Raw genomic sequence first — 21,659 nt, forward strand, 5'->3', positions numbered from 1 at the left:
GTTAATTTAATTGTTCTCTGTGTAGGCTACTTTATTACCTTCTAAGAGACTCTTGTAACCTCTTCTTTGTGTAGTCGAGTAAAGGGACACTTTGTGATCTCTTTGGGCATCAGCGTAGCTGACTGCAGAAAAAGATGGTTTGCCTGAGGACAAGATTCACAGTTCTGCTGTATGATTTTTATTGGACACTTTTCCATTTGTCAGTCAAATGCATGACAATGTGCTATTTTACACTCTCTGTATAGCCCTGGGCTACAGTCTTATACATCCAAGATAGTACGTGTTGACTGGAAGGTTTTTTTTGTGATGTGAGGGAACTTCCTGAACTCGTTGAGTTAATGTGTTGATTTGCAGTACAGCACAGAAAGTGAGTGTTACATGGCTAAATTTAGACAGGCTGATGTTGGTGAGAGGTTATGTCAATTTGCTGATTAATGTAGATAAAATTAAGGGACCTGCAGCGAACAGACCGTGTCACCGTTAATTGAGTTTGGAAGCTTGATATTGAAAAAAACGATGTGGAAGTTTAAACCTAAAAGACTATTTATACCAAAAGCAAATATTTGTAGTAAATATTTCATTAAGCAAAACACAGTTTAAACAATGCATTCATTTTTAGCAACAGTTCACCCAAAAATTATTTTATAATTTATCAACACTGGCAACCAAACAACACTGGCCCCCATTGACTTCCATTGTATAAACACAACACTACTCAAACATCTCTTGGAATATCAACCTTAGTCAGGCTGAATAAAAAAAATTTGTCAATCTCCCTTTAAAGGAGCAATGTGGACATTTTAGCTGCATCTAGCAGTGTGTTTGCAAATTGCAACCAACCTTTCGAAGCACTACGGGGACCCTCACTGGAAAAAGAAGTCATGTTTTCGCTTTTTTGCAGAAAGAGAGAACGTATTTACGGTAAGAAAAAGAAGTGCTTCATTATGTAAGATCTTTATACACCCCTGAAGACATTATGTATACAATATAGCATTTCCGTCAGTGGATCCTCCTAAATATTACACGCATCACCTTTAAGTATGCACTCATGTGTTTATTTTTTCTGTTGGTTGGCTTTTGTTTTATTTGATGTGGGCTTGGGGCAGAATGGATTTAAATGTAAATTGGAATGGAAAATTGATGCATATTTATGCAACACTGAAAGTTATATTGTTATCATTATATATACAATGTGGACTTTTTCTCTTAAATTAAGAAGAACCTTTATATTTATAGTTATAATTCTTGGAGTGAACAGACTTTTTTGAGTAGCAGTTACGGTCTCAGATCAACATGCATATAAAAACATCTTTAATTTGCGATCACAATATTTGCTTATTACCTGCAGGACGTACCTCTTTTTACGGCATTAGGTTCAGTAATGCATTCCAAAGAGAGCAAAAAATATTGTCTTGCAAATAAACATGGATCTTCCAGGCCATATCCTGTAGGCCTGGCTTGTTCTATAGGGGATATTGTTGTCAGCAGAACATATTGAAATGGGCAGAAGATACTGGCAGGTAATTAGAATGAATAGTCAGTAGTGGTGTTGTATTAGCTTTGTAATTACAGTTGCAGAGAATGTGTGCACTCATAACTCTCATGGGGTCGCCTCTTTCTGCATTTGTTTAGTTGCACTCACTTCACATTGGCCTTATGAATAACATAGGGTTTCGCTTTTAATGAGATTTGCACATGTAATTGCCTTTTTCTTGGAGGTAATTGTTTGGCAATCTTAATGTATACATGAGTATTTGTGGTCTTTTCTGAATGTCAATCTCCAATGCAGAGCAATTAAAAAGCATTTATTCAAAATCAGTTAAGATCCTGGGTTAAATGTATTTCATGTTTGTTGTTTTGTGGCTTTTATAAATGATGAATGTGTACAGTGAGTAATCTAATCTTACAGACGCTTTCCCTGAAGCTGAAAGTGACACTGCGCATGATGTATGACGATAGATCAGAATTCAATAAGCATGATTGATAATGTCTAATGAGAGATGTTTGTGCCTATATGGACACATCAGTCAATTCTCATTTTCCACACTAAGGGCAATAATGCACTGCATTCATTACATGTCTAGGTGTTAATTTTTCACGCACTGAACAGTACACAGTGCTGTTATGCATCTATCATCATGAACTATGGAGAACACCGAAGAGATGCCAAAGTTAACATGCATCCCTATAAAATTGATTAACTTTGTTTTACTGTATTGCATTTATTTTAAAAGATTAGAGCATCGGTAGGTGTTGATGTTCAATACACGCAGTAGTCCTGCAGCTACATTTACACTTATGTATTTGATGGATGCTTTTGTACAAAGCACTTTGCATTTATGCATTTATGAGAAAGTCCATTCCTGGGAATTGAACCCATGACTTTGGAGATGCTACACCAGTTAAGCTACTGTACAGATATTTTTTATCATTAAATGGAGAAAAACCATTAACAGCTAGACTTCTATAAATTAGTTGCAAACTATAACAAATTTTCATCTTAATGTGTAGAGATTATAGCTATAAACTATAAATATAAACTAAGAATTGTAAAAAATTTACCCAACTGAAAGGTCAGATGTCAATATTTGGTGGTTAAATAGCCACGTAAAGCCTTTCTTATTTTTTTTTTTTAAAGCATAGTTTTCCATGTCATGCTAAAGAATTGTCACATTACAAACATTTACATGTTCATTTGAGCAGTATCCCATCAAGCCCAACCATGCAAAATTCGATTAACCATCATGATTTTGGGGTGAGATGATTCTTTTTATGATCAGTGACAGAAATCTTAAATGAAGTGCTGTTTGATGTTAAATTAGTCTAATTTCTAACTGCAAATTAAACACACGAAAACTACTATTTGGGATAACTACAATTCTAGATGCACAAAATATAGTTATTGTATAGTTATTAATCTGCTTGAGAGCTCCATTGTAATGTTCAGTTCAAAAATGTGACCAGTGCTAATCCAACAAAAATGTGAATGTTGCAACAACAGTATGTTTGTTCTGATGCAAGGTGTAGTTTGAGTTCCCTACTGTATTCATGCCAACATCAAAAGCCCACCAGTCCAGCACAACGTGTGTTCAACTCCTCTGGAAGTTATCAGCACATCTAAAACAAATTTGTATGCGCTGTGCCGTATGCCGCCTATCTGCTTGGTTGATGCTGTGTTAATCTAGCAGTGGGAGTCCATTTCTTGGCCAGTAAATACACACTTCTTCAAATGTGCTACTTACTGTAGACTGCAGGAGCATCCCAAATTGGCTAAAAAAGGTTACAGAAGGTAAAGTTACACTTCTTTGAGAGATTTCAAAGGAAAATGCATCCATTTAAACAGTGGGGAAATTGCAGGGAAATTGTAAGACATAAATGGTGCAGGACTTGTTTTTATTGGTTTTATACCAATACAACATAAAAAAGCTTCAACTGGAGTGATGTAGAGAATTGAGGTCTGACCGCTTTGCATGTCATTCAGAAATAAAGCAAACACCTCCATTGTTCCCAGAAACGTGTGCATTACACATCACTTTGGGATTTTATTTTAGTCCTTACGGGACAGTCCGGGATGTGTACAGGATACAGGAAATCTCTAGCATTGGGAGTTTCACGCAATGTTGGATATCTGTTCTTCCAGAATCGCTGTGTGTTTGAAAGAGGTTTAAGTGTCTTGAACGTTATTCTCGCAGCTATAGGAAATCAATTACAGTTTTACAGATTTGATTTTATTTTGATCACTTTCTTTCTGAACAGTAAAACCTTGAGTGTTGCTGTAACTTACAACGTCGATAAGCAGTTCAGAAGTGGAAGGCAGAGCTGAATTGTGAAGATCGACTTTCTAAACGCAGGCCACTGAAACATTAATGAAAAGACTCCAGCTCTAGGCGTAGTTGTCACTTTCACACCCTCTTGTTTTCTTGCTTGTGTATGCGCTTATATCTGCTGCTGGTTATTAAACTGTACTCCATAGCCTTATAGACACTTAAAAACATTTGTCTCTTTTCTACCTTCAATTATTTTCATAAGAAGTTTGCTCAAAGGAGGGAAAAAATTGGAAATGTAACAGATATGATGTCGAGAGAGTGAAGCCACATTCTTGCTGTCTGTCATATCAGCTGACCTTTACCAATAATGAAAACACAGTTCTGTGGCCTTGTGTGATCTCTGAGTGTCATGACCGCATTATTAGCTGGATTGACCTCCGTAGCACAACTCGGGCACCTGCAACCTTAACACTGACCACAGACCTGATGTTTCTATCGAATACACTCTCCACCTGAATGCAAAGTCTTATTTAATATTACAGGTTTAAAAATGACAGTACTCCATTGATTTTTTTGTAGCTTGGTTGTGTATAAGCAATTTTTAGCACCTTCTATGCGCCACTAGCAGCACCAAAGGAAATAAGAAAAGAAATGGATTTTCACACCACATTAATAATTTTTGTCCCCACCACTTTTCAAAACAAAGTTACGCCACTAAAGGTCTCGCCCATCAGAGTTCAAAGTCCACTCCCGATAGAAGTTTAAAACATATTTTATTTTCATGGAACAATTGATAGCCTCTATATCATGTTAGTGAATTTGTTATTGTTTTATTGTTTTTAATCATTTTCTACACATATTTAACATTACATATGGTTACTTAGACCAACCATTACTGATCAGTTACAGTTATAAGTCCTTGTTGACAAATGAATGTCAAAAGAGTAAACTGCAGTAAAGTGTGTCTATACTGTTGGAGAGAATGAAATAGAATGTTTTGCCGGCGTTATGTGATAATTGTGTAATTGATATCCAAGTGAAAACTATTAAATGGTCACGTATAATTGTAAGTTAGGCTTACATATATTGATTTATCCAAGATTTTTATTTTACTAATTTAGTGGAAATATGTTGTTGTGCTGGGGAAAGAAAATGGGATGGGGTGTGAGCGCGTGGATTTGGGGGTCCATGAGGATCGTTTGAGATATTATGGGGTCCAGTACTCTAAAAATGTTGAGAACCACTGATTTAGACAAAATAATGAAATTAGCATTCCTATTATTCTTCCTCCAAAAAATGAAGATGCAATCAAGCCCAAATGTTCACGTCAAAAACTCTGTCACACCTTTTTTCCATTCAAATTATAACCATGATTGATATAATGTTCCTTGTGTAAAAATGTCCAGCTTTCAGTCTTAGCATTTTGGTAAAGGTGATTATCAGTATTGAAAATCCACCATCCAGATGTAAATCACCATCAGCTTTTGTTCTATAGAATAGAATAGACATTTGGGAAAAACCGTAAGCTTTAAACCAAGAAATGTTGCAGATTACCCTTGCCGTATAGAATGAGTCACCCAGTTTGCTTTGTCTGTGCAGTTAAAAGCGCTCATCTTATCAGACATCTTAATGTAAACATTGCTCCTCTTGACCAGCGGCTCAGCAACACTATCCTAGGGGGGAAAAGGTTGATTTGTTCAACCTTCTGCTTTCACTCTGTCTTTTTTTAGTTTCTAATGAAACACAGTGTTGAATCTGAGGGGAAGCCCGTTCCAACTTACAAGTCAGCATTTTATATTCCAGGGGCTGACACACTTTTGATCTTGAGATGGTGCAGAATTGGTTCAAATTCAAAGAGAATTATTTATTCACTACCATTCTAAGGTATTTAAAACAGTATCAGTGTAGCTTTGATGTTGTAGTTGGTACACGGGAAGTCCCATGTTGTGGTCAAGAGATGCAAAATGGCCGAAATGTTTAGGACAGTAGTGAGTGTGTTGTGTGAGATGTTTTGTAGTGTTACTGGTCTGCTATTATTGAAGATAAGGTACATTTCAATTGGGGCAAAAGATTTAACATTGAATTTATTCAAGTGGACATCTTCAAAAGCCCAGCGATGGTTTGAATTTGACTGTCTGTCAATACCTGGTACATTATGTTTGAAGAACTATGACCTTGTATTGCTCATCTCAGATTTAATTTTATTCAGAGATAAAAGACTGAATGGTCCAAATCTGCATTCGAAAGCTGCAGATAAAGGTAACAAAAGCATTTTAAAAAATCCTGCAGTACTGTATCTGATCCTTTATGTGCTGGGAGCTAGGTAATGTATACTTAAAACTATAAATCTCTAACTTGTACATATGTACGTGTACATATACAGCGGGGAAAATAAGTCTTTGACACATCAGCATTTTTATCAGTAAGGGGATTTCTAAGTGGGCGATTGACACAAAATTTCCACCAGATGTAGCCATCAAGCCAAATATTGAATTCAAACAAAGAAATCAGAACATTTAAGTATACAAGTTCAGTCATAATAAATAAAATATGTGACAAATACTTATTTTCCCCGCTGTATATGCATTCACACTAGGGCTGTCAATAGATTCATTTCTTTACCCCGATTAATCTCGTCCTCTTCGTGCGATTAACTGCGATTAATCACACACGAATAGTGAAATTAAACATACACTATTTATTTTGTTTAACATATTTATTTTAGTGCTGCCAATCGATTAAAAAAATTAACAAACTAGTCACACGCAGTTTTTATGTTTTTAATATATTTTACATTTAATAATTATACATTTTATCCCCAAATTAATATAGAAACAACACATTTCTTTAACAGCATCATTATATGAATGAAAGCCAACATTCTAATATTGTTGGCTTTTTTCAACTGATGTATTTATTAAATGTATATCTTTTTTCTACTAATCAAACCCATTAGATTAAGTTTGCCCTTCCTACCTTTCTAACAGGTAGGAAATATAAAGATAATAAAATTAAGATCTCAAACACTTTACAGTCTTTACTGCTAAAAACATGAATACAGAAGAATCCTCATTGGAGCTACAAAATCACGTTGATTTCTTCTTTTGTTGTTTGTTCACATTTGCGTCTTTTCCACGTGAATATTTATTATTTTAAATGTACATTTCTCTAGGCACGTCTGTACGCATTGAGATGGAACAGTTCAGCTTTTCGGAGTGCCGTGCGGTTACCGCTGGTAATTGGGAGAGAGAAATAGGCGTGGCATACGTTTTCCGCTCTGTTTTAGATGCGAAATGTGAATCGGGTTTTACTGTGTGATCTGTGTTGCATGCATGACCATAAAAAATTGACGACAAATATTCTTGTTGTCGAGTAGTCGTTTGATTACGTGACTTAATTTAAAGGCCTGCAATATCACAATTTGATATACACAATAAAATATTCAGTTAAGCATTAACAAAAAGAATACACACCCTGTGTGTTTCCTCAGCCCACCAATCAGATTGGAGCCTGTCTTTGTGTGAAGCGCCTGATTCTGAAACTAATCAGACCTCGGACACTTCTGTGGCCGAAGATAACAAGTTTCCTGTCCCTATGACATTCACCTCTTCACGGTGTCTTACCTTTCTCTCAGCAGGGAGGGGCCGATCACGGCACAATGTTAATGTGTTCCATCATTCACTGAGGTGGATAAGTGAGATGGAATGACCGGTCTCTGTGAGACTCACACGGATGAGTTACTCAGGGAAAATTCCAAATGGGAATAAAATTTGTGGCAAATTTGTACAGCATTTTAGACATTTGTACCTGAATGATTTACAGAAATTACAGAGATTAATGCATACACTGTCTAATACACGATATTGTAAGCAGCAGTCTTTCTCTGAATCATACAGCCAATAATTTCAATAGATTTGCTTTGTTAAATAAATGTAAATCTTGTGAAGTGAAAGTGAAAAAAAAAAAAAGTGAAAGTGACTAATTTGTCAGTTATGGTGACCCATATCCGAGATATACCTCTGCTTTTAACCCATCCAGAGAGTAGTGAACACACGCACAGCAAGTGGTGAACACACATACACCCAGAGCAGTGGGCAGCTATCGCTGCAGCGCCCGGGGAGCAAGTAGGGGTTAGGTGCCTTGCTCAAGGGCACCTCAATCGTTACCCGCCTGACCTGAGGATTGAACCGGCAACCTTCTGGTCACGAGTCCAACCCTCTAACCATTAGGCCACGTCTTTTTGTTGTTTTGTTTCCACTTTCTGCTCTGCTATTTGACATACCCAAATGTGATACTTCAGCTGCACTATTTAACAAAAAAACGTTCTTGATAAAACAAAATGCAGTCTTATGGATCTTTTATAAATCCTTACAGCATTATAGTTTGACCCTCTTTAACTCCCTCTAACAAGGCCCCTTCTGCCCAAGTTTCTTTGGCATTCCATTAAAATGTGATGGAAATACTGCAACCGTTCCAGTACAGGCGCTCCTGGTGAAAAGTAGCTTAATGCATATATTCATGTTCAGCCGTGGGTGAGCCTGCCCAGTGCTGAATTCATGGTAAACCCTGCCAACGTCGCACAATTTCACTGCTGTTCCCCGCTGTGCGCCCCAGCAGCTCAAGCGCTGCTTTCATTCATTATTTTTGAATAGCGTGAGGCTTCAGTATCTCAGGGTGCTGCAGAAGCGGAGGAGCTTGAAACCACATCACTGTATCAGGAGTTCAGATCTGGATGCTGATAGAAATGTCATCACATTTTGGACTTTAACTGTACATCATAAATGGACAGGACATCATATATTCATGCGTCTTAAGCTTAACACTTGGAAAATCGTAAAAAAATTGTGTGAGGAGAATATTTTGAAAATGTACTACTAAATATGTAGATGATTACCTATAAAAAAAAAAGTTTTTTTTTGATTCTCAAATGTTCTGTTGGCTATTTTGTTCTTCTGGACCAGTATTGTTTACGTCTTCTAAAGAGGTCTTTAATTCAGTTTTTTTGTTTTGTATTTAAAAACGTTGTATCTATTATACTAAAACGATTATTTTCTTGCAATCTAACTAACAGAATATGTCTGAGTTTTTGGTATTGTGATTGTCACTTTATTAAGTAATCTGCTTCACCCTGAGCCTGTGCAGGAATGGGATTTTCTTCACTTGATTTATGGGAATCAGCAGGTGGGTGGCACACAATTACGCTTAGCTCAGTGGAGAGAGCTGAAACATTCAAACAGTTACAACTATAATAGCCAGATGGTGTGGAGATGAAACAATAAGCCATGGGAGGCAATTCAGCACGGAGATTTTACCGTAGCTGAGGTATTTTGTTGGCCATCATGTGAAGCCGATCTCACATGACTTTAACGCATGGAACTTGCTTTTCAATATAGGATACATACGTTGTTACAGTTAGTAATGAAAACAATAAAGTAAATGGTTTGTCTACTAGTTAATATAGTTTCCTTTATAAACTGCTCTGAACGGACTATAACTATTTGCTTAACTTTTTTTCTTTTTTGTCTTTCTCTCTTTCATAAATATTAAAGGCTACTTGAAGCATCATTTGTTCTTTTTGAACAACTGAAATCTTTATTAGTTCCTCTCATTCTTTAGACCAGTTGAACTCAAGCTGTATTTTCTCAATAGAATAAAAGGTCTCAAATGACATTCTTTAAATGGATGATATGCCCTCTGCTGGTGTCTATTGGTCACTGCATATTCTCATAAGTCTATAATGTGTTTATAATCTTAAAGTATTATATGTTAATAATTATCCGTTAATGGGCCCTTGAATAGGGTTACCAAAATTATACTGTATTGCTCCAAAAACAATCACATACCCATATAGTCACAGATGCTTGAGGGCTTTATGAATGGAAGCTGAAAAATTCATGGTGACTTTAAGACTGAAAAGATTCATCTGCAGAGCTGTGAAACTGGGTCACCATTTGCACCTGGGGTTGCCGTTGAAATATAGGTCACCTGTTGGCATGCAGTGACGATGAATGACTAGGCAAAGATGTCTGTTATTAATAGGCGCCGAGGATGCGTAATGCGTGTGATATAAGCATTATGGAGAGATGTCCATGTGTTAGCATTTCTAATTGAGGGTGATTTACGTGCCCACCCATTTATTTTCAAATGAAACATCATGCTGACAATTCAGAGTCCTTCGTGACAATTTTTGTAAACAATAATGTTTAAAAGTGAGGTGTGTGGTTTCTGAAACATACACAGCATCATGCATTATAGCCCCTTATTCCCAATTGCTTCCATTGTGTGGACAAACAGTGATCCTGCCCCAAAATGCACTTGGTTCCACCATAAGGTTGGCAGTTTTAAAAGTGCTTAAGACACACATTGCTATGAATTGAGAGTTGATCATTCAAATTCACTTGGTCATTTACATCAACTGAATTCTTAACATGAAAAGACTTGTAATGTGTTGTGTCATATAATTATAAGCTAAATATATGTTTTTGTGTTCTCTTACAGAAGGAGCTCAGCCTTCCCAGAAGAGGAAGTTTGTAAGTAAACTTACTTTAAATGTCTAGTCACACAATAGAGCTTACACGTAAACCCACACCATCAGAAAAAATATCATCAACTACGGACTGTACTTAGGTCTGCCAAATTTCATTTAATGTTTTTAACTCAGACTGAAGTTTATCTTGAGTGCAGGAGATTCACACAGCCTTGGTTGGTAGCTTTAGGATTATAAGAAGAACAAACATCTTGTCCTCATTAGAAAGTGTCAACTGGGCTGATATGATTTATTTATTTATTTTTCGCTGTTTATATTCTTATTCTTTGAAGATTTTAAATACAAAAGAGTACCTAGTTAGCCCATTTTGAAGCAGAAGTTAATAACATTCTCAATTACCTCCTAAGTCGTGGTTCTCTTTAGAATTTGAGGAGTAAACAAATATTACACAGCCCTTGCACATGCACATTAAAAGATCTGCACGCATTTGAATTTCTCGCATTTTTCCAGTGGATTGCAAATGGTTATAATATTTTAGTGCTCAAAGTCAATCAGTTGGCTTGGTGTAATACCTGATACTTCATAATTTACTGGATTTCTATGTACAAGAATGCTACCTGTAAATTTGACTCTAACCTATAGAAAATCAGCTAATAAAACCTGACAACACAAGCTAACAACAAGAGATTTTATTATTGAAACGTCAGCATTGAAGGGATAGTTAACCCAAAAATGACAATTCTGTCATCAGTTACTCAAACCTGTATACAATTTTCAGTTCTGGGACATCTTCCACTACTATAGTAAAAAAGAAAAATGGATTTCACTGAGGAATACAGTGATTTTGGAACATACAGTGTGTCTAATAATGAGAAGAACTTGTCAAAGTCTTCCATAGAAGCGACCGCCTGAAATCTTTCTCTCAAAAATCACATACAAGTGATGTCAACGCATCTTGGGTTTATATCTGAAATCTAAGCACAGAACAGCATCTGCGTCTGTGTACCACAAATGTACTGCTAAAGATGCAGAGAATGCAGGCTGCTTGCCCAAACAATTACTGCAGAGATTAGGAGAAATAAGACCTGCATTTGTTTCTCTTCTTTTAGGACATCAGTCATGCTTGTCTGTTAAATGACCGAGAATGCACGCACGCGCCAAGTCATAGTTCACAGAGCAGTTCACTTCCACAAAGTAGGTCAATTCGTTCATATCAGCAGCAAGTTCACACAGACCGGAGTTTCGTGTTCAGAAAAACAGAAGCACTAGTCTTGCTGCTTATGAAAACAACATTTAAAAGTTATCTTGTGTGATTATGTTGTCTGTCAACCTTTCCTCACATTTTGTGTTCTTTGAAATGTAAACACAGAAAAGTGATCACCCGGGACCCTCACCCTGTGTGCTCCCTCTCCGTTTCATGTTTCATTCAGCAATCTCTCTGGTGTCTGTAAACACACAGATAGATTTACACAAAGCTGGAGAGCCCAAAGACTTTAACCCAGGGGCCGGTTCTAAACATTGGGAGGCCCTTGGCAAAATGTATTTTGCAGGCCCCTGACAGCACCCCCATCCCCTCCACCTTTTTAAATAAATAAAGTATTTTAACAAGTTAATGATGTTATTAAAAAAATCTGTTTTAATTAGAAATTTCTCTAAACAACATTTTAGGGCACTCGTAAAAAAGTACTGTAAGTAACACATTACTTTTCCACTCTTTTTTGGATGAGTTTAGTCTACTGTATATATTTAAGATGGCTTTTGATGACTTAAAATCAGCTGCAGAAAAGTGTTTATTCTCTTTATACATTCAGAGAATGGACAACTGGACTTTTTTTGCTGGCTGTCTTGGCTGGTGGACAAGTGTATATGGATAAGGATCAGGACAAGTTTATAGGGACAGGGACACGATGCATAGCTGTGATATAGATCTGACGGTTTTCTTTCATTTAAGACACAACGGACTGTTTTCGTTTGTTTCTGATATAACCTTGCATTTCACAGTATATAAGAGACGCAAAAAGACAAGATGGAGAAATTGCTTTGTAGTCTTGCGCTGTGTGCGCACTTCGAGTGAGAAATCAATGGAAAGTTTAAATGGGCAAGCATTTTTAAAACGTGTACAAATAATCTTTTGTAATGACAAACAATGCCAAAGACTAACAGATATGCATTTACATGCGTTGCGCTATTCGAGCTGCATGTGAGGACAGGTGCGCGGTGCCCAGACTCAAGTAGACAGTCTACTGCAGACTGCTGCGTATTACTTGCTGCAGTGCAGTAGTTTGATGTTATGTGCGTCGAACACGTTACAGTTATGGAGGCCCCACCTCCAAGTCTGAGGCAACTGCCTGCTCTGCCTATATGTAGCGTCGGCCCTGCTTTCACATCACACCATGTGACTCCTGCGGGCTCCCACACCTGTTCGCTATAAACAAGCCTTAACTGGTGTGAACGTGTTTTTAGGGCCGGCTGATAGACTACAGAAATGCAATTTAAAGAGTCACATTAAAGTGATAGTTCACCCAAAAATAAAAAAATTCTGTCATCATCTACTCACCCTTTTGTCATTACAAACCTGTATGACTTTCTTCCGCAGAACACAAAAGAAGATATTTTTAAGAATTTTGTTACTGGCACCCATTTACTTGAATTGGATTTTGTGTGTTTAGTGAATGGGGGCCAGTGCCGTTCGGTTCCCAACTTTCTTCAAAATATCTTCTTTTGTGTTCGCAGAACATGCAGAGCGGTATCAGATTTACACATTAACACCACATTTGAATGGTTTTGTTTACCACAATTTTACAGCAGATATGTCAAGCACACTTCAAGCAGAATGATTTGACCTGTTTTCGGTTTGTCACACGTTTTGCATTCCTTCCCACTCCACAGCACTTGCATCCTATGTGGACATATCTTTTCCAAGCTTGTTTTTCTATGAGAAAGCAATTCATTAGGAACGCAACTCTCATCTGACAGTATGTGCTCATTGTAGCCTTACGCTCTCTCTGTTGGATGTATATGATAGATTTTCAAGTTGTCAAAACCTGTCAGAAGCAGAAGAAGCAGTTTTTTAGAAGAAAAACATATCATTGAGTTTTATTGGCCTTTTGCGGGTGTGATTTATGGGCTGTCCGTTGTGACGGCAACGCAGGGACGTGATGAATGTGCTGTTACGGTTGTCTGTTTGTTTCTGAGAGCGAGTCAATGCATTGGTCACATGATCAACCATGAGTTGGAGTGCAGGGGTGGATGTGGATGTTCAGGTTATGTATGTAGCTCCTGATGTGTTTAGTGAATGTTAATGAGACATGAGTCAACCGCGTATACAGAAGCTTGTTTTTTTATATGTGACTGTAAACGAAATGGCAAAATATACAACTCCAAAAAATAAATTGTAATTGTAAAGGTAGGATAGCAGTATATGTTCCATTTAATATTAGATAGCAGGAAAAGATAATTTGGTGAAATTACATTTTGGCGAGAAGTCATGAGTTGCATTTTTCGTGGACCTTGGGGTAAAATAAAATATTGAAGAACCTCTTTGGTGAAATTCTTAAAGTGCATGTGCTGATGACATGTATGATGGCACTGTGGGAAAGAAAGGGTTAATGCAATTAATGAATGCAAATAGAAGCTAATATGTGAGGCGTGACCTCTTAAATCCCAATGGAGCAGTCCTAGTGGCCTCAACTGATTGCTTCATTTCCACACACACACACACACACACAACCTAACCATCACAGACTACTTTCTGCATTGTAACATTTTCAAATAAACATAATTTATTATCTTTATTAATCCATTTGAATTGTGTGGACTGGCCATCGGTCCCCACAATGTAAGTGTGCGAGACTTTAACTATCATTGTGGGGACACCCCACAATGTATAAAAACAAGTATACATACAGACTTAAGTACACAGTAACATGCACACTAACATTTTAGTTCAAAATCTGTTAAAATCTCTCAGAATGATAATATACTGTCATTCTTTAGATAAATCTAACATCTTTGTTCCAAGTTTTTCTCAAGTTTCTAAACATAAGCGCAATAGAGTTTGGCCTAGTTTTTCAGAGCCGAAGTAGGTGTTTAACTGGGTTTTGTCCTTATGCCCCAGTTCCCATCTGCTTTCTGCTCCTGTTGGGCTTTTGTTGCGATGTTCACTCACTGAAAGCGTTTATATGCAAAAAATAAACAGATATCTATCAAAAATCAGCTTATAAAAGAAACATGTTTTCATGTGTTTACATGCATATAAATAAACTGGCTTTGCAGAAATCAGCGTTTACTTGGAAATTTGAGACTTGCCAGGTTTCTCACGTCTAGTGACGTCATCACAGATGGTTCGTCTAGTAATTAAAAATGCAGCTGGAAATCTGTATTTTTATGTAGTTTCTTTTCAACACCCGCACGATTTGGGAGCGTTCTGGGTGATCAGCAGTTTGTGCTTGTTCTGAAATACAGCCCACTTTGTACTTTTTTATCATTACCCTGTTGTTAGCTCATATTTCGTAAAAATTACAAATACACTACTTATAATAAAAAAACGTCATGAGTGCTGGCCTTACTGTGGCTGGCTTTACATTACTCCCAATATTGTCAAAGTACACTTGCAAATTCAGTTCGATTTTGTATGCATCCATGAGAGAGCAAGTGAGGTTTTAGTACTCATACAATATGACAAAAGTAACTTGTGTGGTGTTATTTGGTAATGAAGCTAGAACTCAGATTTATGAATGATCCTCTAATTGTTTTAAAGCTGTCATGCATTTGGCTATACTTTGGCTGAACCATTGTTCCTTCATATTTTCCAGATTTTTGTGTTGTGTATTTTGAATAGTTTAACATGATCTTGCAATAGCTACAAACTATGTTGCCAATTGACCTATTTTATTTGCACTTTTCTACTAAATATTCTCTTTACTCCAAATTTAACAAGTTTTCTTAACCGTTTTGGACATTTGCCAGGATTTTGTGTACAGTGTCTTGTTCGGTTTGGCACATACTGGTGTTGCTAAGCAGGAGACATAAGTGGTTTCAGGTCGGATGTTTCTTCAGCTTCACAAGTTCATTGGCAGCTCTTTAGAGGAACTGTGGTTAAATTGCATTTTAAACCTTAAAGTTATAATATGGCAGTCTCCATGCTCCTTTGTCCTCAGTAAAATTGAGGTTTAAAGCCTGGCACAGACCAGGGCAGAATTTCTAGTGTATTATAATAATATTTTAAGGAATCTCTTTGAGCCATGACAATATCAGCTAAGAATTTTATTAAATAAATAAAACGTCAGTGGTATTTGCATATGTAAGATATGCTGGTTAAATTCTAGGGCATTGTTTATGGTGGCTGAAGCATGGCTATGGGATAGCAAGTGTGTTCTGTCTTTGAGCTAACTCCAATTATATTTTCTCTTAATGTAAATCCTTTGATCCACCCCGTTGCTTCACATTGCCATGACTTTGTGCTTTTGTGGTGCACAAAATATGTTAAAGGAATAGTTCACCCAAAAATGAAAATCCAGTCTTCATTTACTCACCCTCTTGTGATTTCAAACCTATATGACTTTCTTTCTTCTGCAGAACACAAAATAATATATTTAGAAGAAAATTGATAACCGAACATGCGGACACCCATTCACTTTTATTGTCTGGACACAAAACCAAGTGAATGGGTGCCGGTTAACAACATTCTTCAAAGTATCTACTTCTGTGTTCTGCAGAAGAAAGAAATGCATACAGATGGTGACAAGAAGGTGAGTTAATGTTGACAGAATTTTCATTAAAAGTAGAGTTAAGTAGAGGGGCACCTCTAAACCTCAGTGCCCCTCAGTCCCTATTTACTTTAATGGAAAGATCAAGTAACATCAACATATTAAATAACACAAGTTTCATTAAGATTCTTAGTTTCTTTTTTGTCTTTTAAGATTTCTTCCACACGTTTCTACATCTTATCTGCAGAATAATATTTGGTCATGCTGCAGTGCTTGGAGAAACTATGTAAAAACACCAAGTTGAATGATGGTCAACAGCCTTGCTGCAGTGAGCAAGTGCAGCCTGTAGACTCTTATCGATGCTGTGCTGACGTAAGGCTCCTTCAGTGGTGGAGGAGGGGCGTGAAGGTCTGTGTTTAGTGTCGTGCTAGAGCGGCAGGGGAGGGGAAACAGGATTTTGCCCAGCCTCCTTGCCCTCCACAGGCAGTTGATGATCACATCTGACAGCCCGAGGTGGAAGTCTAGCGACCGAAAGCACAGGGTCCCCACAATCATCTACTCCCCTGTGAGCACCTTTCAGCCCGTTTCTCTGCACCAGAACCTGGATCTGGCTCTTTGTCAGCGCATGGGGGTGCGTGCAGGCGAGCAGCGTGAATATATCATGTACACAATAGAGTGAAAGCGTGCGATCATGAAAGCCCAGCGCGAGAGGCTGAGGATTCCAGGACTGACACTGGAGTGAGTATTCTTTGCTTCTCTCTTGTCTTCCCTGTGGCTGTGATGACTCCAGACTGTTTATCTGCAGTGTGTCTGTCGCTGTAGCAGTGATGGGCACATTTGAGCCGAGCAGTGCAGCATTACCACAGTAGCAGCGTTTGCAGCATGTGCTGAAGGGTAAATATAGGTTTTCTACCTTGTTCTAGATCCTGCTAGTCTTTGCTGGCTTGTTATGTTTAAGGAGTTCTTTTATAGCGGCTTTGCTGTGATCTTGTGAAAGAACAGGCTTATGTTTGGGCGCAGCTGCTAGAGCAATGCAGTGTTCTATAGAATGTGCGCAGGTGGACAACCTGCCTCTGTTCTTGGGCTACACTGACAAACATCGCTTTATAGCGATTTTGTGGATTAAGACCATCGTGAATTATTGAGTCAAGTGCTTGAATTGCCCTCTCAGAAGGCCTGTTTGTATGCAACCTGTTAGCAGGTCAACTACGTCACCAGACTGTGCCGACTGCAGCTGAGCCTTTGATGCAGCGACATAAACAATTAATCTCTCTACATTTTTGTTTGGCTCACAATGTTTTGAGAAGACAAGACGCCTTTGTTTTTGTTTACAGAGGTCGCATGTGATGCATGTCTGCGTCTGCAATCAGGTGTTGCATCACCCCTGGTGTTGCTAAGGATACTGATACATGCGTGTCTCATTGACATGTCAGCTCAGCAGTTTCATTGGATCATTGGTCGTATCATGGTTACTCTTGATAAACACACGGCCTGCGTTGGAATCATTTTGCATTTAGATTTGGGTTCTAAGATATATTTTAAGATGCAAATAAATGTGTGCATATGGCTAGCCAGGGTATATTATTAACACGTGTAATATCTGGATCAGACCATTTCATGTCGGTTATGCTTGTCTTGAATTGAATACCACATTAAATGTTTTGTTTTTTGTGTTGTCACAACGCAAGCCCCTTACCAGAATATCCTTCTAAGGCCATGCATTGATGCTGCACTGTGGTTAATGCATGCACACACGTGTATGTCTTTTGCATACATGTCAGCTCTGATCTTCAAAATCTGCATTCTGAAAATTCCACTTTTTGTCCATCTGATCCTGATGACATTCACAAAACTCAATTTGACTTCCAGCCTCACTCCTCGAAGCTTGAGCCCAACTCCCACAAGCCCTTGCAGCCCATGCAGCCCGCTGCACGCATTTCATTTTTGGAGGTAAGAGCGTGCTTCATCCATAGCCATTTTGTTTTGTGGCTTATCGTGTTATTCATGGCTCCAAGTTCCACCATTGAAAAAGGATAGGGGGTTTAGTGAACAAAACGATACAGTTTCACAATATATGCATTTTCTGAGTTTTATCTGTAGATCAAAGCCTTTGAGTAGGATTTTAGCTTGTAAAAATGGGGGGTAGGGTTTGTTTTGTATGCTTATATAATGTAACACCCCCTTCCCCTGTTTTGGCGAGTCTGTCATTTTCGAGTCTCTTTTATGTGATAAATAGGATTTGCTGCTCTGGCCATTGAACATTTTGGTGGAAAGAGCTGTGCACAATTTCTGCAAGAAATTAGGTCATTTGAAAGCTAGGAATGAGGCACTGTGGCAGTGATTACTTGTATCGCAAAGACATAGGGCACATCCTGTTAATTTCTGAGAGAGGAAGACTTTTCGAATAGTTCTAATTATGCGTCTGCTCTTTCTTAAGGAATCATGAATTAATTATTTTGCAATTGCATATCAATATAGGAATAAAAAAAAACTGAAAATAAACAGTATAAATATAAAATATGTATATGAGAATCTACACTTATTGAATGTAAACGTGTTTTGCTCATATGTATCAGGTCTTGTAGAAGCTTCCTTTAGTTGCCAGCTTTGCTTTTTTTTATTAAAACTTTGCTATTCTTTGTGACTTGTTCTAGAATCCTCTATTCAATGACTTAATTCAGCCCCATGGCACAGCAAATCTGCCTTTGTTCATAAAACTTGTCTTTTGTACCGATGAATTGGTTCATTGAGCTGTTTGGACTAGTTTTATTAGTCAGTGTTTACACACAAATAATCGGGTTTCAGTAACTCTGGAACTTTTAAGAGGGTCAACAACTCGTTGATTTCAATATCCTCATGGAACATTTACAAGTAAATTAGTGGGATTACATGGACAATTTTTCAATACTTGTTTGCACTCCGATGATGAATACTTTGTCCTGTGATATATATTGTCACGTTTTTCTTTTGTACTAAATGTTGTACTTGCACAGATTTGCACATGTGCACTTTATGTAGTCTGTGGGTTTGTCTTATGTATAGCACCATGGCCCTGGGTGAACGGTGTTTCGTTTCACTGTGTAATGCACGGTATATTGTTTAATTGTTCAGACATGCAAGCTTTAAGAGAATTTTGGCTGGTTTGACTTTTTCTTGGCTTGAAGTTTAACTATTCAGTTCCATGTCTGATCCACTTCCTTGTCATAGTCTACCTTACTCAAAGCAACAACTTTGTTGATGATTTATGACTTTCAGACAGGACGGCAAGGAATTGCCTTGTTCAAACCTGTCATACATCCCACCCAGCTTCATCAGACAACTGCCGGCATTTTCTCTAAATGAGAGCACCAAAACCAGTACATCCACATATAGAGCTCAGACTGACCATCCATGGATTAGAATGGTTTCGATAGGTCACTCAGTGTTGGGAAAGTTCACGTTCTACATGAACTAGTTCAAAGTTCAGTTCACAAATTTTAAAATGAACTAGTTCAGTTCATAGTTCAAACTTCAAAATAGTGAACTAAGTTCACTAAGTTCCAAATATGATCTAGTTCATAGTTCTTTTTTTCCCTATGTTGATGCGAGCTATTATTTTTCAAAATTATTGCCACAGCCCATATACAGTAGAATCACAGACAGCAATTATTTTATCAGTTTTAAAATGAAGCTATGCGTCAGATTTCATCTTCATATCCAATTTTGAATCCTTATCCAACCAGGGTTTACATTATCATTGAGGGGACAGCATTTCCCCATTGTTGCTTTAATGCTTTGTTGCTGTCCATCACTCCACACTAGTAGCAGCTGCAGCTTTCAACCCTACAGTACACTCTCAAAAACATGAGGAAAAACGTGCTGCTTGATTGTCTTTTTTAATGAGGAATTATTAAAACAGGACAGTAATCATTAAGGTGCAAACGTTTTTCAATTTTATTAAATTTCCATTGTCCACATGTAACTGAAGTGCGGATTTTCTTTTTGAAAGCCGGCGGGCAAAGTTTGAACAGAAAAGTGAGATTTCTCCCATTCTCACCGACCTTGTCATAAAATTATTTTGAATGATCATACTCCTTGCAAACATGCTGCTGTCGCCTCCATGCCTTTTTTTTGTTTTGATGACGCGTCACGCATGCGGCGGACGGCGGTGCGACACTGGTTTGCTGGTGTTGCCAGATTGGGTGTTTTTCCGCTACATATTAAGACCCGTTTACGGTGTGTTTTAGCTGGGATTTCGCCTGGAAGGCTCTATAGAAATCTGGCACCCTATTGAACGAAGTTAACCTGAGAGAGCATGCGTTCACATACACCAGAATGAACGAGTTCACAGTAACGTTCATCAGGCAGTAATACAGCACGTTCAGTTCACGTTCGCCCAAAATATGAACGCGTTCATGAACTATCGTTCAATGAACGCGTTCAGGTACAACACTGAGGTCACTATTCCTTCAGGAATAGATAAGTAGTCATGAGCTGTGAATCTAGACTTTGTCCACTCCATGCATGACTAGGGTCATCACGAAAATGATAAGATCTGATTAGACTTGGTTGTCAATGGGTTCATCTCGGACATCTCCCAGCATGTCTCTCCACCAACAAGGTCTTTGTATTGGCTTCCTTCACCTCACACCTTAGTGGCTAGTGGCCCCCTCGCATTCAGCGGTTAATTGTCTAAACCCAGCGGCCCCATTCCACCCCTCCGACTTCATCTGTCATGAGTCTGAGAGGTTGTGCCCCTCTGTGGTTCTGCTTGCCAAAGGAGCAGATTGAAGAGCAAAGCGGGAGGACATCAAAGGTGCTGAAGTGGAAAAGAGAGGATTTCTTCGTATGGTGGGTCAGATGGAGAAGAATTAAATGGAAGAGAGAGGGTGCTTGGCGGCAGCTCGCTGGACTTGCATGTGATTGAAAAGCTTGGGGAAAAAAGCTCTGCATTTCCACTTCAAACAGCCTGACGGATGCTGGAGCGGGGCCAGATGGGGAGAGCCTTGATTGCATTCACTGCGTCGTCTGCTGATGATGCAGTGCTGCTCTGACTCACGCCCCCCTCCCTTCCTCTACCCTCCCCGCCCCAGGATGTGATACGGTAGGTGCCTGTTACATGATATGGTGCATGCTTGAGTCTCAATGAGTCTACGGGATAGAAGCAAAGCCGTGCGACTTTGGCAGCAAAACAAAAAAACCATCCTACTGGAGACGGTCCTGTGTCGTAGTCCCAAAGGCACCCAGCGATCGAGAAGCGGGTATGACCTGAATAGTGAGAATAGCTCATAAGAGCTTTCTTACTGTTTGATTTAGGACACTTCAGAGGACACTGCGTCCCCCTGACAGCCTGTATATGCTGCAGCGAACGGCAGATGTGCATGGACAAACCTCGGTTGTGGCAGAGTGTTGTATTGGGAGGACTTACCGGCAAGACACTTGCACTGGATGTCTACTGCTCTTGGAAGCCAGACACTTCTGTTCACCTTCTTTTCTGAGGCAGCTTGGAACACTTTGTGGGCATGACTTTGGGACCATGTCCGAATCCAGCCTATGGACCGTACTCTCCAACTTTTCCATGCCGCACTCTATTAGTGGAGCAAGATTGCGACGCTCCAAAAGGTAATCAAGTTGAAGTTGACTTGATTTTTTTTAGGCAGTTGGAATGAGAAATTGTGTAATTTGAGCTTGTAGAGAAGAACAATACGGTCGGCCAGT

General features: G+C 38.5%; 1 protein-coding gene across 9 annotated transcripts in view; it reads left to right on the forward strand.

Annotated features, from left to right (window-relative positions):
• Nucleotides 1–21,659, forward strand: part of mast4 (microtubule associated serine/threonine kinase family member 4) — a 90,879-nt gene that overhangs the window by 37,827 nt on the left and 31,393 nt on the right. For 4 of the 9 annotated variants that reach the window (XM_056744919.1, XM_056744921.1, XM_056744920.1 and 1 more), the window contains one exon: nt 10,266–10,297. In XM_056744919.1, the coding sequence (XP_056600897.1) occupies nt 10,266–10,297 (32 nt within the window). Of the gene's footprint in view, nt 1–10,265; nt 10,298–16,411; nt 16,701–17,831; nt 17,913–21,477; nt 21,564–21,659 lie in introns of those variants that run through there. The other 5 variants (XM_056744926.1, XM_056744928.1, XM_056744924.1 and 2 more) reach the window with 3 other exon arrangements.

The sequence above is a fragment of the Triplophysa dalaica genome, chromosome 4 (assembly GCF_015846415.1).
Source record: "Triplophysa dalaica isolate WHDGS20190420 chromosome 4, ASM1584641v1, whole genome shotgun sequence".
Classification (NCBI taxonomy): Eukaryota; Metazoa; Chordata; class Actinopteri; order Cypriniformes; family Nemacheilidae; genus Triplophysa; species Triplophysa dalaica.